General features: G+C 37.5%; 1 protein-coding gene across 2 annotated transcripts in view; it reads right to left on the bottom strand.

Moving 5' to 3' along the window:
- zgc:158464 (uncharacterized protein LOC791139 homolog) overlaps positions 1–18,451 on the bottom strand; it is a 124,748-nt gene that overhangs the window by 78,950 nt on the left and 27,347 nt on the right. For both annotated transcript variants that reach the window (XM_060877429.1, XM_060877430.1), the window contains exon 2: positions 13,940–14,072. In XM_060877429.1, coding sequence (XP_060733412.1) covers positions 13,940–14,072 — 133 coding nt within the window. The remainder of the gene's footprint in view (positions 1–13,939; positions 14,073–18,451) is intronic.

Raw genomic sequence — 18,451 nt, 5'->3', positions numbered from 1 at the left:
CTTATAATAAGGCATGAAGACAGCTTTAAAAGAGTGAAAGAGAAAAGGCAAGGATTTGAAATACCAGAAAACACATATGCTTGCCGTATGTTCCAACAACAATAATAAATGGACTTAATTAATCGTATGCCTAGACCTTCACAGAACCTAATCGTAACATTAGCAACCAACTAAAATAAAAAAGTGGGCTCTCTCTTTGTTATTATGATTTTTTTTTACTAGCCTTTAAAAAAAAAAAAAAGTCAAGTTTCTCTCACAGGGACCAGCCAAATGTCACCAAACATCCACACAAGATAAAAACTGTCAGATTTTACAATCCTTTGGTCATCTGGGACATTTGAACATACAAGCTATAACAACTCGCCTACACACACACACACACACGCACAGACAAACACACACACAACACATGTGTGGTCCAATCTGTCTTGCCATGTATAATATCTAGGCATGAGAATAATCCTCTAAATTTACAATGACTAAAATATAATCAATTCAAATCGAATTGAAGAGAATTAAAATTTTCTCTGCTATGAAGACCACATGTCCCCTTGTCTGCTGTATCGCCGTGGATGCTATGTCATAAAACTCTTCGATCGTATCCATGTCCGCCTAAAACACATGAAAAGAATGTCATTTTAAAAGGGTTCTCACAGGTTCTTCGGTTTTAAAGTATCGGCTCAGTCACCACACCTGCACTGGAACTGTGGGTTAGAGTATTGATTTTATGGCTTGAAATAGATCATGTAAAAGCAAACAGCTAATGGAAATAGTATAAAATTGTCAGAACTTATCAACATTTTCCTGAGACGTGTTGGGAATTTCTAAGAAAAGGCTCTTAAGGATACTTAGCATCAACCACAAGCCGTAATCTTCCTTTATCCTGTAAACACAATAAAGGTGACCCCAATTTTCACTGTAGCACAAATTACACTTGCTAATTGTCACTAGGAGAATGATACTGAAGTTAGAACCAGACTGGTTTGTCATAGTAACCAGATAAGTACTAAGGAGTGAAGTAATTACACCGATTATAGCCTGAGAACAGGTTCTTGTAAGCTTCTAAATGAGAAAAGAAACTTAAACATACTGTAGTGAATGTGTTTAGATGGATTGTAGTTTATACAACTACCAAAAAACACATGCGTCCTTCATTCTTCCAATCCGATTTCAGTTATGTATCCACTGACATTTCCAGGCTTGATGGCCAGACCCAGAACGCCGATGGAGACGCTTTTGCGTCCCACCCACCCACACGTCCCCTGCAATCGTATAAATCAGAAAATCCATACACGCAGTCCATTACACTGGGAGAGCCAGGCACGTGGCGAATATGTGCGAGAGAAACGATTTCTCTGATAGTCAAATCATGCAGCATTTATTGGATTAGCGCTACAGGGTGCAGCTGTACATTAATAGTGCCATGAATGCTTAATCAACATGGTCGGTCTTCAGCTTCTGCTTGCTCCTTATTCTGTTTGTAGGGGAAAAGTGAGCTGAAGAAAATGCAGACTATGCTACAAAGATATGGAGTGCAGTAAGTTTTCACAATTTTGCTATCACTTTAACCAAATATACCAACATTAACAATTTTGGAAATCTTTACTCACTCCTCCTCCTCCTCCTCCTCCTCCTCCTCATCATCATCATCATCATCATCATCATCATCATCAACACCTACAGGCTAGTCTCACTATAACACCTAAAATTCATTGCTGCCTGGAAGACACCATAAACATCAGATACAGCTCGATGAACAGATGAATGGCTTTCTGGGGCTGTGGAACAAATCCTGTTTGAATCGCCTCTGTGGTTGAAGACAGGTGCATAATTCTCTAGAAACACATGGGCAGTCTAATCATGGTGAATGTGATTAGTAGACACGATAGGCACGGAGAAAAAACTGTTAAGTGAGAATAAAACTAATGAGTTACCATGGAAACCCAAAAGATCCTTTTTCCAGAGGTCAATAAGAGCCATTACGGATAAGGGTTTATTTTATGGAGATGTAAAAATGGAAACAGAGATCAATATAATAAATATTTACAGCCATAACGGTTATAGTTATGATCCCAAAATAGAAAAAGTGGTCTTCTGTGAGTTAATTACATAACCAACACAAAGGGTTAAAGACAAGTCCACATACAGTCCCTGCCAAAAGTCTTGTCGCTTGTGTACAAATTGACCTGAAGTGCCGCAACAAGAAATTGCTCATTTTAATCCCAACAGCTTTTGAAATAATGTTTCAGTGCAAAACGAAAGCCCATTGAGTCAATTTTTGCAAAGACATAAGTGTTGTCGCCTTGTCATATGAGCTTCACCTGTGACTAATAATGGATCAATTAGGTCTCAGGTGTGTAAAAAAGCTCCCCAGTACACAAGACCTTCACATCAATTGCAACTAGACCTCTGCAAACATGCCTAAGATTCACCCTGAGACTAAAGTTTTGATTGTCAAGAGGCTGAAGACCAGATCGACTGCTGATGTGGCAGACACCTTCAGTGTGTCTCAGCGTCAGGTACAGAGGATAAAGAAAAGATTTGAAGAGACTGGAGACGTTTTGGACAAGCCCAGGTCAGGCAGACCCCGCAAGACAACTGCTCGAGAGGACCGTTTGTTGGCTCAAAAATCCAAGGCCAGCCCATTTTCCACTGCAGCAGAGCTCCACGAGACCTGGTCACCTGAAGTCCCTTGTGTCAACCAGAACAGTTTGTCGGATTCTGTCTCGAAATGGCCTCCATGATCGAATCAGTGACCAGTGACTTCATCAATAAATTGTATGAATCCTTGCCAAACCGCATGGATGCAGTCCTTCAAGCTCATGGAAGTCATACAAGATATTAAATTTGGATCTCACAGCACCACTACTTAATTTGCTGACATATTTTTGTATTTGCAGTAAATTTCTGTATAGACGACAAAACTTTTGTCTTGCCAAAATTTGACCTTTCTGTCTTGAGTAAATGATAAATCTTTTTTTCAGTGAAGCTAATTTATTTCAGTGCATTAAACATCATTTGGGAGGGTTTTAGCTTTTCATATGAGCTATTTCTAACACCAATTGATTAATTAAAAGTCAGGTTAATAGCAGGTGTTACAAAATAGATAAGCAAAAAGACTTTTGTCAAGGAACTGTACAGCCGTTAACAATATTAAGACCTAGAATAACAATACGATATGATCACAAAGCAAGTAGATGTTATGGAGAGGCTAAGTGTATAGCGCACATAATAGCTGTGCTAACTCCTGAAACAAACACTATATGACCAAGTCAGTTATCGAGCGTTCATTTCGTTCAGGAGATTCAATTAAAGAGCGATGACCTTCACAGCAGCAGTCTTCCTAAAGTTGACAAAGCTATTACAAAATTGTAACAGCACCACCTGCAGTACTGGAGCACTCGTACGCAACAAAGTGAATAGCTTACAAATGTGGTCCAGATGGTCACAGATCAAAAAGATATTGAATTCAATTCCCAACAAAAAATATATAATTCCCAAAACTCTTTTGTTCTTAAATTTTTTTTTTTAAATGCAATCTTACTATCTAATATTATATTTAGAGGCCTTATAAATGCTTTATTAGTGAGATGTCTACTAATGCATCCAAGAAACTGGATTTCATCAGATAACCATTTTATGTATCAATCACCAACAACTACTTGACAGTTATTGATTGATAAAGTGGCGAGAAAACAGTGCAAGACCATCACCCTAGCGTGCAGCAGCATGGAACTCTCGGACACGCTGTGAGGAGTGATGATGCATGTTGATGCTGCGTCCAGCATCTGTGTGAGGAATTTAGTGGATCAAAGGTTACAGCGAGTGCCTTCACCTAAACGATGACGTACTGTACAGTAGTTTGTAAAAAATGTGTGAGGATCTCTGAGAAAGCACTTTCTGTTTCTGTCTCTGGACAAGCTGCCATTAATCCAAAAAGGCATGTAATCATGTTATGGCTGTGGCATGACAGGAGCTGTGTGATGTGTGTGTGTGTGTGTGTGTGTGTGTGTGTGTGTGTGTGTGTGTGTGTGTTTGTGGGTGCTTTTTCTCTACACTCCAAACAAAATGATTCATTTAGTAATCTATTAATCTGCTAATTACATTTCTGATTATACCCTACAGGGAAGAAATTAATTGACTTTACACTAATGAGTGCAAGTCCATCCATCCATTCATTTTCTGTTGCACTTATCCTACTCTGGGACAAAGGGAACCTAAAATCTGTTCCATAAGACTTAAGGCACAAGACAGGGGACACCCTGGATAAGGTACCAGTCCATCGCAGGTCACGATCACACACATGCATCTATTCACAAACTACAGAGAATTTATAGATGCCGATCAGCATACAAAGCATACAAAGTCTTTGGAATGAGGGAGAAAATCTGAGAGCCATCAGGAAAACCCTGAAGCACAAGAAGAACATACAAACAGCCCCAGAGGTATACAACGAATGTCCTACAAGCACCTTCTTATTAAAATGTAGGAAAAAAATGTTTATCCAGCTTATAGTCAACCAGTCAAAAAAGTAGGGTTTAAAGTCAGAGTCCTTTGAAAAAAATACTTCTATTTTGCATCAATACAAAAAAAAAATAATATTTTTAACACTAGCTTGAATGAAAGAATTCTCTTCTCGCATAGTATTTTTTGACGTCAGTGTGCACTAGAGCTGGCACAGACTCCTGTACCTCATGATCCACTTTTGGACAAATCCGACAGAGTGTCATCTGATCGTAATCTTCGACAGCTGAGATCAGGCATAAGGAAAATCTGATGTTTTGTACAAATTGGTCAATATCACACATTTGCTTGCATTTAAATAGGGACCTAAAATCTTATAGCATCCTTTTTTAAATACTGAAAAGAAATTCTAAAACTTTTAATTTATTTCTAAATTTATTATTATTATTTATTAAATTATTTCTATTTTAAATAAACAAAAAAAAAAAAAAAAAAAAAAGATTTGAACTGTGGTCTCAGACTCTTGGTCCCCACTGGATCTTGACATATGAAAGCTTTAACCTAGAATCAGCTTCCCAGCTTGTTTCCACATTCAAACATTTAGATACAGAAGTGAATAACGTCCAAGTGCCACTAATTACCATCTTTCAAACCGACTACGCAAAATGTCACATTGTGAGTCGACCTGAAAGCAAAGCCTGTGTGTCCGCTCTCAAACGACTCTCCTTAGCGATATCCGATGAGAATCGGCAGGACTACATTTTTAAAGCTTGTTGGAATAACAATTGTGTTGTTGTTGTTTTTTTCCGCAGACAGCAAAGTTCAGAGTGAGAGTCTCAAAGCGCAGCATGGCGAAGGTCACTGCTCAGCAAATGTCATCGAGAAATTGGCTGTGGGTGAGAAAAAAGAGCACAGAAACTACTCACTAGACAACAAAGTTTAAGAGAGATCATTCCAGAGAAAGGAGAGTGTGTGTGTGTGTGTGTGTGTGTGTGTGTGTGTGTGTGTGTGTGTGCGTGTGTGTCAGAGTCTCATCTTTGGTACTTTCCTGTTGTAACATGGATGGCTAGAGTAAAGAATGCTAATGAAGAGGAAAAACTCTTTACTGATTTCAGTTACTTTACTAACTCAGACAAGGTCCTGGCTTTCATCATGATGACATCATATATGATTATTGCTGCACTGCTACTACACAAATGGACAATATTACAGCAACAAGGTTGATTTCTTGATTGTGATTGGTCAGAAGATCACCAAATTTATATTATTTTATATAAGCACAAGACATATAGCAGATGCTCCAAAAAACTATAGGTACTAGATAAACAGAATAAAAAATTGAAAAAATAAAATAAAATAAAGAAAGACATGAAAAGAAAAGATATGTGTGTGTGTGTGTGTGTGTGTGTGTGTGTGTGTGTGTGTGTGCGCGCGCGCACCAGATAACACGAATCTTAAGTGTTCTGCAATTCAACGTTCTGTTAAATTAACAGAAGCGGTAGACCAGCATTATCATTCAATTTAGAAAATTAATGCAAGCATTAAGAACCTAAAATTAGAAGCGACAGACACAAGCAGAACACCACACTGCTACACAATTTAATTCAGACAGCACACAAATGACACACACTAGAAGCACAGGCTCAGCCGTCTAATTAGCCAAGTAGGTCAGTAGGCCAAGGTCAGACTGTCAGTGCTGCTAGCGTTCACCTGGTGCTGTTTCACCCAAAGCAGAGGAAAATGGTGGAAGAAAGCAAGGAAACGAGATTATGGGAAAGAATATGAGTCCAGGCTGGTTTAGAGTCACAGCCTTCGGCATGGCAGAGATTAATAGAACCATTAATCTTTAACAAAATGACTGACTTTAACAAGACCCACAGATACGCTCCATGACTCTCAAATCCCAGGCATAAGAAACAGATATCAAGCCAGGAAAACTTGAATTTGTGCCAATCTCTCACTCTCACACACACTCAATTCAAGTAACGAAAGAAAGAAAGAAAGAAAGAAAGAAAGAAAGAAAGAAAGAAAGAAAGAAAGAAAGAAAGAAAGAAAGAAAGGAAGGAAGGAAGGAAGGAAGGAAGGAAGGAAGGAAGGAAGGAAGGAAGGAAGGAAAACAAGTTTTTTGGTTTTACAACTTTACCAGTGTCTTGATGTTAACATGATGTGGGGTGTGTGTGTGTGTGTGTGTGTGTATAAAATGACAGCCCATGCTGTGTGAGACCCGCTGGTTTTGTGTCAGGTTTGAAACAGACAAATCAGCCATCTGAGCACAGCCGTGCGTCTCTGAGTGTGTGGGACGGAACATATTGGTGTTTGTGTGAATGACAGACTGTAAGCCTCATCAATAAGCGCTCACTTCCTCCTTCAGTACGCAGCTCGCTCCTATACGCACACAGCCCTACCGACAAGAGCCTTTATTTCATCATTTATCAAGCACTAATAGAAACATTTACTCAGCTGGCACTTATTATTCCACAACATATCAGTGAAAACTCAGACAAGTCCATTTTTCAGTCTTGGATGAAAATGAAATCTATCTGAAGATCCTGTTCACACACGTTTCACAACTAAAATAGATAGGTTTCATTACATGTATACAGCACACACACACACACACACACACACACACACACACACAGTGTCCGCACACATTTTCTAGCTCATTTGTAAAGCACAAGGTTGTTTTGTTTGAGAAAAACAATTATTACTACAATCCTTTAGTTTAGAGAAGAAATATCTGCGCAGACGGTTCTCTAGAGACGACTCTATAGACTTGAAGTTAGGTAGGTAGGAAGAAGGAAGGAAGGAAGGAAGGAAGGAAGGAAGGAAGGAAGGAAGGAAGACACTAGAAAAAGCCAGAAATAATCGAGTTTTCAAAAATTTCTTCTGGTTATAAAACTCAACGTTTCGTTCTCTGGCTCTGCACATGCCTGATCATTTCCAGTTTTGTTGCTCTTAGTCAATCACCTTTCATGGAGGATAAAACATACAAGGACATGCTTTGGCTAGTCAAAGAAAGAGTGAGAGAGAGAGAGAGAGAGAGAGAGAGAGAGAGAGAGAGAGAGAGAGAGCGAGAGAGAGGATGCTGTGGAGGATATGACACATTGCCTCACAACTGTTGAATAACAACACTACAGAGTGGAGCAAATAGAAAGACGTGTTGTGTGTGTGTGTGTGTGTGTGTGTGCGTGTGTGTGTGTGCTAAGACGACACCTATTATGCAGTGTGTTGTATAACACAAGTGTGATATATAAGTAAGTGACTTAACAAAAGGGACTGTGGAAAGCAGAAATGTCATTGTGACTTTAGACAATCACACATGCAGAAGTACACGCATGCACCCAAACACACACACACAAGCACACACACCTCTTCAAAATTCTATTTTCATATTTGTTTCCAGTTTCATCATTCCCTCTAAATCTATTTGCTTTACTTTTTTTCTCAATGACTCTCTGTCTACATGGCTTGTGTTCAGACATGTCTTTTACAAACACACACACACAGAAATAAAACATGGAAAATTGGAGGTGTGTAGAAGCATGGTTGGAGTTTTTTTAAGAAATATTTCCTCGTTTCTTGAGTGTTTGCGCAAGAGGGAAAATTGGGAATTGTAGAAATATTCACATTCAGTCTTTCACTTTCACATGAGCAGAGTCAAGAAAGGATAGAGCTGTTACTGAAAGTTACACACACTTCAGACAAGTCCCAACACAAGTGGAGAGAAATTGTGTGTAGGCATGTGTGCATGTGTGCGGGAAAGAGTGTGTGCTGGGTGAAAGAGAAAGTGAGGGAGAAAGGGAAAGGAAAAGGCCGGATAGGTGAAGAGGGGGAAGGATTTTGTGGGTATATGTGTGTGTCTCTGTCTGTCTCGCTGCTGTCTGTCTCTGTATGTGTGTGTCTGTGGGGTATCTCTGTGTGTGTGTGTGTGTGTGTGTGTGTGTGTGTGTCTCTTTGGGGGTATATGTGTGTATATATGTGTGTGTGCCTGTGTGGTATGTGTGTCTTTGTCAGTATCTGTGTGTATATATCTGTGTGTGTGTGTGTGTGTGTGTCTTTGGGGTATCTGTGTGTATATATCTATGTGTGTGCCTGAGTGGTATGTGTGTCTTTGGTGGCATCTGTGTGTAAATATCTGTGTGTGTGTGTGTGTGTGTGTGTCCTTAGGGGTATCTGTGCTTATATATGTGTGTGTGTTCCTGTGTAGATGTGTGTGTCTGTGTGGGTATCTGTGTGATTATATATCTGTGTTTGTGTGTGTGTGTATGCATATATATCTGTGTTCGGGTGTGTGTGTGTGTGTGTGTGTGGTGGTGGTGGTGATGGTGGGGGTGGGGAATTCGGGGATATGAACATGTCCACACTGATAACACCCACGGTTCACCAAATTTTACACTTGAGACGTTTTCCCTAGCATAAAAAAGCAAGTCTTTTTCTACCATTAATTATTCAAGAAAAGAAAAACAATTATATCAATTGGACAGATGAGTTATATTGAAAAGGACATACCTAGCTTTCTATAAAGCAACAGTTACAGCCTAAAAGCAAGGTCATTAAAAATTAAAAATTCATGAAGTTGCAGATGAGCTTATAAAACGTCTTTATTGTACCTTCTGTTCAGCAAGTATTCGTCAGAGTCCAGCTGGGACGTCACGCCATACAGCGGCGTATTAAATGTAATTATTCAGCCGAGATGAATTTTATCTGCTTTATATTTGTCCCTGGTTAACTTGTAAAGACAAAAAAGAGAGAGAAAGAGAATAACAACAATAATAATGATTTCTAGGTTTGGGCATAAAAATAACATCATAAATTAAAGAAATTGTTTCAGATTAGTTCATAAGGGAATATTTCTCTTGCTGCAGCACTTTTATTAACCGTGAGCTAAAGTGCTAGATTCCCGCTGGCATTAATTCAGATAACAATATTCCCACAAAACGTGATGAAGTTTTAGTTATTATTCTTTTATTATTTGTTTCTTTGATCTACATTCGCTCTCACACAAAATTAACTTGAAATAATATGCAAGCTTACAACCAGTAGCCCCTCATGCTAACTGAAACCAGTGAATACTTCGCATGAGTCGATTCGGGCGAATGAGGAAGATCACTGAAGAAAAAAATGGATTTTTTTTTTATTTGAAATTTGAAAATTTAAATTGCCGTATTTTATATTTAGGTAAAACAATCGTAGTAGGTCCTAGAAGCCAAGTAGTAACTGTGAAAATTGGTATTTAATTTTTATTTATTTGTTTATTTCTTTTTGTTCCTAACTATTAATTTGGATTCTTATGCTATATTGTCATCTATATTGAAATTAAAGCTGTTTTTTCAAGTGGTTTTTTAATCAATATTTTATTCTAAAATTGTATTATTTTATTTATTTGTTTGTTTGTTGCATGGTTTATTTGTTTGTTTATTCTCCTAAATCAGTTCTTTTTGTTTTTAAATAACTATGTTAACATATAATTGTTTGTATATATTTTTCTATATTCCAAATAGTTAATATTTTATGTATATATTTTTTATATTTATCCAGCTGTATTTTATAGCAATGCATAAAAACATAGAATGCAGTGAATATTAAATGCTTTTGTATGTATGTATGTATGTATGTATGTATGTATGTATGTATGTACACTATGTATATGCAATTATGTATAAAATATGTTGAACATAAATAACATGTGCTTTTGGATTGTCTTCACGTTTTTTCTTTTCCTAGAACAGCCCATAAAGTACAGTGAACATGTCAGAGACATAAATAAAATCACCTATAAAAGAGGTGTGAAGTCAGAAACTCGGGTGTTTTAAAGAATTATCTTACTGGAGAATAAATATGCTGTTAAGTCATTTTTTTATTTAACAAAACTGATCATTTCTGCTTCAAATCTATAATGCCACTTTAGCTAAAACAGTAATTTAGTAAATAATACATGAGAAGAGAATTAAAAATTAATCGGCCTTCAGCCCAGACGTTACGTCAATAAGACACGGGTTTGTATTCAGGACCGTTCTGGACTCCAGAAGCATAAGGACAATGTGCTAATCCTAAGCGGTGATCTGCACAACCCATCTCATCATTCACATCCAATTTTTAACAGATTTGCTGAAATTGCTCTTATGTACTACAGTCTACGTCCAAACTCACTACAGGAATTTAATATGCTCATATTAACGTTAACCACAGCTATACTACCTTTATGATATTACCGTCCCCTAATTGCATAAACATAGCAGACACATCTGCATAGCCAGCATAATCTGTCAGCACACTGACGCTGTGCAATCGGACTGATCCTCTACAAATGAGGAAAAGATAGGAATTTGAAAACTGCACCATCAACAGCACTTATTATATTACGAGTATATGTGCTGGCATCCATCTTCCTCAGAGACGTAAACGAGACGTCAGCACGGCGACTCCTTAAAGACCAGTTACAGCAGATTACACGGAAGTTGCTGCTTAACACTCGTTTTCAGGTATTTCCTGATTACTCAAGATTTTTCCTGCATCCGTCATAACTCCCATTAGCTTTGAACACAAGAGGTCGCAGACAGAGAGACAGATGGACAAACAAAGACAGAGAGACATACAGACAGACAGACAGACAGACAGACAGACATGAAAGTGTAGAGGTAGCTGACAGACAGATGGACAAACAGACAGACAGACAGACAGACAGACAGGCAGGCAGGCAGTAATGAAAGTGTTGAGGTAGCTGACAGACAGATGGACAAAGACAGACAAACACATATATACTAACAATAACCCTAGATAGAAAGAATGAATATGAAAAAATTCTATGAGAGCTATGAATAAAAGGTGGACAGTAAGACAGAAATAGGGTTAGATGGATGGATGGATGGCTGCAATGAGAATAAGATGGACAGAAAGACAGAAAAACAGGGCAAGCAGGAAAGTGGCCAGAAAGATAGAGAGAGAAAGACAGACAGGAAGATAGAGAGATAAATACAAAGGTAGACAAATACTGAATTTTAGAAAATTTGGGAACAAAACTGAAATCATGTTAAATAAACATGTTTATATCACAGACGTTACATGTCATTCTGAGCTAAGAGCTGTACAGGGAAGTGTGTGTGTGCTCTTTGAGAACATAGAACAACAAAAGGTAAATTTAGCGTCTGTCACATTCCCTGCATTGCTTATTCACCTTCACACCTGCACACACACACACACACACACACACCTCATATCAGGAGCATCCCCAAGCATGACATTGGCTTCTGCATGCATTTACATCTATTTCCATAAATACTGTTTTTGTTAATTCGTGAGAAAACAAAACATTTTTGTGTAACTATTTTTAATTTTCAAATAGTTTTTTTGACACATAGTCTAGTAGTCTAATGACACAACACAGGACATGCAGTGCTAAGTAGTAAACAGCACATGGCTTATGGATGCTGCGCTATTGTCTCTAATCCAGTAGAGATTTGGAGAAGGGTCAGAGGTCGAGCAAGGACAACAACCATGGAGTGGATTTTTAATCTTTCAAAGCCGTTTTAGGGGAAAAAAACAAACAAAAAAAACCACACACAACCGAATAACAGCAAAAGATAACAACATCCGGGTGAACTATAAAAACGTCTTACATTTTATTTAGTAAGCATTTTAATTGAACAACATTTATTTTATTAAATAAAATACAATTAAATTTAATTTATAAAGATCATTTTCATTTTCTGTATTATTCAGTAATACAAAATCCAGATAAATTAGTTCAGAAAATGTATTAATTACATAAGTAGTTTATTAATTTGATAAGAAATTGATACATTTATAAATTCACAGTTTATATCCTGATTTTATTGATTTCTGTAAAGCTGCTTTATGTCCAATTTTGAAAACAAAAGTGAATGTTATTCAACTGAAGAATTTTCTAGCAAAAGATTAAGGAGGCCCAAACAAGCCCAAATTTAAAGATAACACATTGTTAGTCTTTTTTCACTCCTGATTGATTTTGAAGGACAGATCCTCCACTGAAAAGCATTGAGTGACGCAGAAATCCACATTTCTTTTCCTATTTATTCTTGTTCTTTGCATAAATCCATGCGCCGTCCCTCTGTGAGTGATACTGGAGCAGAGAGGACAATAGCGCAGCACTGGGCCATTGTTTCAGCCATGACGAGGAGTACAGTTCGCCACAAAGCTGTCTATTGTTCCAGCCAGAAGGCAGATGAAAAAGAAGCCGATAGTAAAGACTGTCTCCTCTCCAGACAACATCATGATTCTCATTAACTGTGCCAGCCCTTGTTACACTGTGTGTACAATTCTGAGTGTGTGTGTGTGTGCCCGAGCTTGCACCTTTTGCCTTTTGCGCTCTGTTGCACTTCTCCCAAAAACGTATTGTGTTTATTCAGTGCTAGACAGCTCACATATGGCCGAGCGTGCTCGTTCAGACAGGTGAACAGATTCCGCGGGCTTTAGTGAGGATAATTAAACTAGCGTCTTCAGAACAAAGACACAGTGAGCAGCTGCATGTAGCAGAATGACAGCTCACATGCAACTGCAAAAGGAAGAAAGAAAATCAGGGACAATGTTTACATTTACATTCATAGCAGACAGTTTAATCCAGAGCATAAAAAAAAAAACAAAAAAAAAACAACGAATGACTGGAAGATTTTTTTAAAGATGCAATCCAGTTTGTAGACACATAGACATCACAATCATATGTCGTTTCCACTAGATGTGGGAGCATGGCTGTGGGGATTTGTGTTCATTCTGCTACAAGAGCAATAATGAGATCACACATGAGGAGGTCTGGGGTTCTGTCTGTGTTCCAGTTCATCGTAAAGGTGTTCAGTGGGGTTGAATCAGAGTCAGTGCTCTGTCCAGGGCACTCAAGAGCTCCTACTCCAACCATAACACATCATATCTTCATGGAGCTGACAGTGTAAGTCCACACAATTTATTTAGAGGCTGTTCCAGTGTCTTGTCTAATTAATACAGTTGTTGTAAATGTTGAACTTTTCAAATATACACAGTTGTGTGCAGTATTTGTCACCCTGACCCTGTGATTAACAACGCAAAACCTTAACCACTTGAGCCATCATTACCCATAATCAAAACCCAACTTTCACACTTTTGAGCAATTATAATCACTTCATCATGCTTTTATGAATTCAGTAAAATTGTAACAGGTAACTGATTAGACATTACAACGGTCTAAGACTACACTGTTGTGCATTTTATTGTAAAAAAATATTATTAAGATATAAAAGGTGCCATATTATAAATAGCTAGTATTCAACTCCAGTACATATTTGAATAAATTTCTACAAAAAATTCAAAATTGACAAACACCACCACAAACTTTTTCTGTTGAACCAAAACCCAAGGGTAAATCCGACATTCGACAAATAAACAACAAATCCCATTCCGATACATCAGGTTGACTGAAAAAAAGTCGTGTGATTTTGGCCAAAAAAAAAAAAAAATCAATTCTTACCGGCCATCATCTTCTGAGCCTCGTACGGTTCCATGTAGCCATCGTTCTCCACAGGCTTTTCCACAATGTTCTGGGTGCCGCCTGCTTGATCCGCGGCATCGAAAGGGTCCGCATAGTCCTCCAAGATGATCACCTGCAGAGAAAAGCATATGTGTGTGTGAGAGTGCTGTGTGTGATCCTTCAGAAAGCCATGCTGTGAGGTCATCTCCCAAGCAGAGGACAGAAGGAAGAGACATCAGAGGAGAAAACAGAGCCAAGAGGTGAGGATTAAGGTCATGGGGAAAAGCAGGTATAAGGAACTTATTCCCTTTAACCCTTTAAAACTTGTCTCTTCTTTTTGTTTATTTTAAAGCATCTTAAAGCAACTAATTCAATAACAGCAGTGTATGTAATTTCAACTAGCTGTTTAAAAATGAGTGATAAAATATGGAGCTGAGGATTGGTCAAGGTTTTAAAGGGGTAATACCTGTTTTAGTTTAATTTTATTTTTCCTCTATTTGCCTCAATACTGAGCCACCTGCAATAACGAAAACAAATTGCTAATCGGCTGCATTTAAAAAAAATTCATTTCCAAAATAGAGAACTTCATTACTAAGGAATGCACAAAAAGCCTCAAGATCTTTCTGTGCGTGTGTGTGTATGTGTGTGTGTGTGTGTGCGCTACTATTCAGAATGTCAGAATGAATTTTGTTTTCCCCAATGCTATCTCAATTTTCATAATATTTGATTTTTCAAAGGCCACATTAAAAAACACATTTAAATATTCAAGAGCCAACATTCTGCTTTTAGACACCAAACATAAGCATCAGTTATTTTGCTAAAATAAGAAAAAGGTTCTGGGTGTAAATATTTTTAGAAATATACACAGTGATTTCTCTCTTTATTAGGCACACCTGCTTATTCTAATCTGTTTGATTCAATCATTATTCTTATTAGCCAATTGTAGGGCAGCAGAGCAATGCATAAAATCATGCAGATATGGCTCAAGAGTTGCAGTTAACTTTCACATCAGACATCAGAATAGAGATAAATGTGCATCATGGCATGGTGATTGTGTCAAATGGGCTGGTGTGAGTTTTTTTCAGAAACTGCTGATCACCTGGCATTTTCACACACAAAAAAATCCACCAAGCAGTGGTTCAAGATGAGAAAGTACAGACTTGATGTAGCTCCAGTAACTAGAATAAATCACTCTTTACAACCATGATGAGGAGAAAAGCATCAGAGAAGGTAGAGATCAATGTAAAACCTTGACTTCAATGGACTACAACAGCAGATTACCACATCGGGTTGCACTCCTGATGATGAGGACCAAAACCAGGCAGTCAAAGATTGGAAAAATATCACCTGGTTTCAAATCTTCAATTGTTTATTTTAACTGAGCATGAGCAAAGTAAGATCCAAAGTGCATGTCCTTGATCTAAACATGATCTTACAGATGTTTTTTTAAATTTTCTATTTAATGGTGTTTTATATGGCATTTAACCATACCTCTCATGGTTAAATATCATTTTAAAAATATAGCTCTGTGTTTTTAAAAACAAATCTTGTGCCATACTAAAATCAAAGACAAACCACTGGCAAAAAAAAAATAAAAAATTCAATAGCTTCCAAAATCTAAGAACACGTTACACACTATACAGGTTCTACAGCATAACATCACGTACAAAGACATGCAGACATGGGTATAACTGTTAGAGATGTTTTATACATTTTGAGGGAAAAACTAAAGTAAAATAAATAATAATAATAATAATAATAATAATAATAATAATAATTACACTAGGTCATTCTAGAAACAACAGGCTCATCAATATTCACGTTCATTGGAAGACTAAATCAGAAATTTAATTAAATAAGTCAAATGCAGTTAAGAAAGAAACTAAAATGTATGTCTTTTTCTAGACTATTATCTTCTGGGGTGATTAATAAGTGGTATTTTAGTGTCATTAGGCCGATTAATCGCTGTCTTTACATGGCTGTAGCCTTCTGTTCTTCCTGTCGCCCTTGACTGTATTCTGCATTGTTCAACTCACTTTAGCTAAAAGCACCTGCCAAATGAATAAATGTAAATGTTTGCCTGACAGAGAGAGAGAGAAAGAGAGAGAGAAGATAGAAAAATGGAGATCCACAGAGCGTTACAATTGAAGTAACTTCCCTCTCTGCATGCAAACAGTGCAGAAAAACGTGCTTTGGCAGGGATTCAGACCTAATTGCAGGCCTTGATTTTTTTAAGGGCATTTCATAGCAAAGATAGTAATTAGGTGGACATCCTGGGCCGTGGACACAAACAAAGGGGCCTGAATTTTGTTTATTACCTCAGCCTGTATCTCACGCAATAACTGGATCCTTCTGACACCAGACAGCTGTAATCAGCTCTACACTAAAGCAGCAATTTGGAATATTTTCCACCCCACGTTTATTCATCCAAGTCTTAGATAACTGTCAGCTAGAGTAGCAAACAAATAACCATTGCTCTGGTTTGGAATGTAAAAAGTCTGAATCGAAGAGACTTTCATAACATGGTTTTCATTCATTCACATTTGCTGGTAATTACAAAGCAACAAAATATGCATTTTTTCCCCTCGGAATGGCATAATGTACTGATTTATGAATATAATAACACATTTGATGGAACCTCAGGAAACAAATGAGTAATTTATACCACCAAAGTGGTGACGCTAATTATGGTCGGAAAATGCAAGATGTCTGGAAATTGGCCTTTGGTGTACATGAAGTCAGCTCGTGCCATCTGCTGAGCTGGACACAGATTCAGAGCTTGGAAAGTGACCGAGTGGTGTGCCATGTTTCCGCATTCTCTGGTAGAGTTCATGCAGAGTCCAGGGCAAAGCGAGTGGAGCTGGAATGTCAGGTATAAAAGGAATGCAAAAGGAAAACGCATCAAGAAAAGGCTGAAAAAATGTGAACCCCTTGCATAAGGACAATGGTTTGACGTTATTCAAAAGCCTGCTTAAGAATTAAGCTCTCTGCTAAAAAGTTATACTAAAAAGATAATAAAATTCTGTTTCTCAAGTGTCAGGAAAGAGAGAGCAGTATATTCATCAAATGTCACGTTCCTCCGTGGGAGGCGTATTTGGTGGGCAGGTTCATGTTAAACAACATGTGGGAAGACGGAATGATTAATGAAGAGTAAATCAAATAAGTGCTCTTCGTTTTTCGTTTTTTCGGATCATTTGCCAGTTTATCGCTCGACTTCATCATTTCTTCACTTTATTGACCATAGCGATGCAACAACTCTGACATGCATTCATGAGTCACAGAGGCATGAATAAATGGATGAAATGTACGTTTTTAAATCTTAGCTTATGATCCAGAACCGTTTACAGTGGGTGTCATTTTTTTAAGGAGCCAAAGGGAACATTTTCTGCTAAAGTCTGTTTGGTATCAGCAGCTCTGAAGGTTACAGCTGCAAGACAAATCATAATATTAATGCAGTCATTCTAATACATTATCAGTTCTATAGCTATAACTCGATACAAACAGCATTGACTTTCATTCTGAACAAAAGAGATTCTGTTGTGGCAAAAGTTTTATAGCTGCTACAATACTGTGCTCTTTCCCACTAATGAGGCATCCTTACTACATTATTTTTAAAAAATAATTTTGAGAAAGACTGAAAATTTTGACAGAGGAAAGTGTTGTATTACAAATCTTATCTTTTCAGTTGTGGTTATATTTTATTTACTCAGTAAAGAGGAATAAAATCCTCCAATAAAAGGTCCTAATTGTCCTAATTAATTGTGACGTGGTTAATTTGTAATAAAGGAAAAAATATTGGCAAATCGTTTGTTATTCTAAAAGAAACCCTGCTTAACACCAGCCCATGATTGTTTTCTTACTAGTTTCCTGTAATAGCATACTTCACCATGATTTATTCTGTACTGAGCAAATAGTGAGTCAGTCAAAAGGATTGCTTTTGATTGCGAGAAGGACAATCTATCATGTTTCATCCTGGGCATCTGCAGCGTGGGCAGAGACAGGCATTTCAGCCAGTCAGGCTCTAACACTCCCTCCGAATGCTCCTCCATGGTGCGCGCACACACTCACACAATAATTTTTAAATATAAAAATATAACAATGCAGCCACAGCCATGTGCCCATATGCCAAACTCTAAACTTTTGATCAAAAAGGATTCTAACTTTTCTAGAGAAGAACTATACATTGTTTGTTACTTATTCTTGCAATTAATAAAATCATCATAATATTGCCAACATGCCAAGATATGTTTTCTCTGTGGGTAGTGATGTGACAGACTGAAAATGGCAAGAAAACTGCAATATTCCAATATTAGCTACCTACTTCACCTTAGAAACTGCAATATTCCAATATTAGCTACCTACTTTACCTCAGAAACTGTAATATTCCAATATTAGCTATCCTACTTTACCTCAGAAACTGCAATATTCCAATATTAGCTATATACATTACCTCAGAAACTGCAATATTCCAATATTAGCTACCTATTTTACCTCAGAAACTGCAATATTCCA

This window comes from Tachysurus vachellii, chromosome 9 (genome assembly GCF_030014155.1).
Source record: "Tachysurus vachellii isolate PV-2020 chromosome 9, HZAU_Pvac_v1, whole genome shotgun sequence".
In the NCBI taxonomy this organism is placed as follows: Eukaryota; Metazoa; Chordata; class Actinopteri; order Siluriformes; family Bagridae; genus Tachysurus; species Tachysurus vachellii.
Note: the sequence above shows the minus strand (reverse complement) of the source record. Positions and strands in the feature narration are given on the sequence as shown.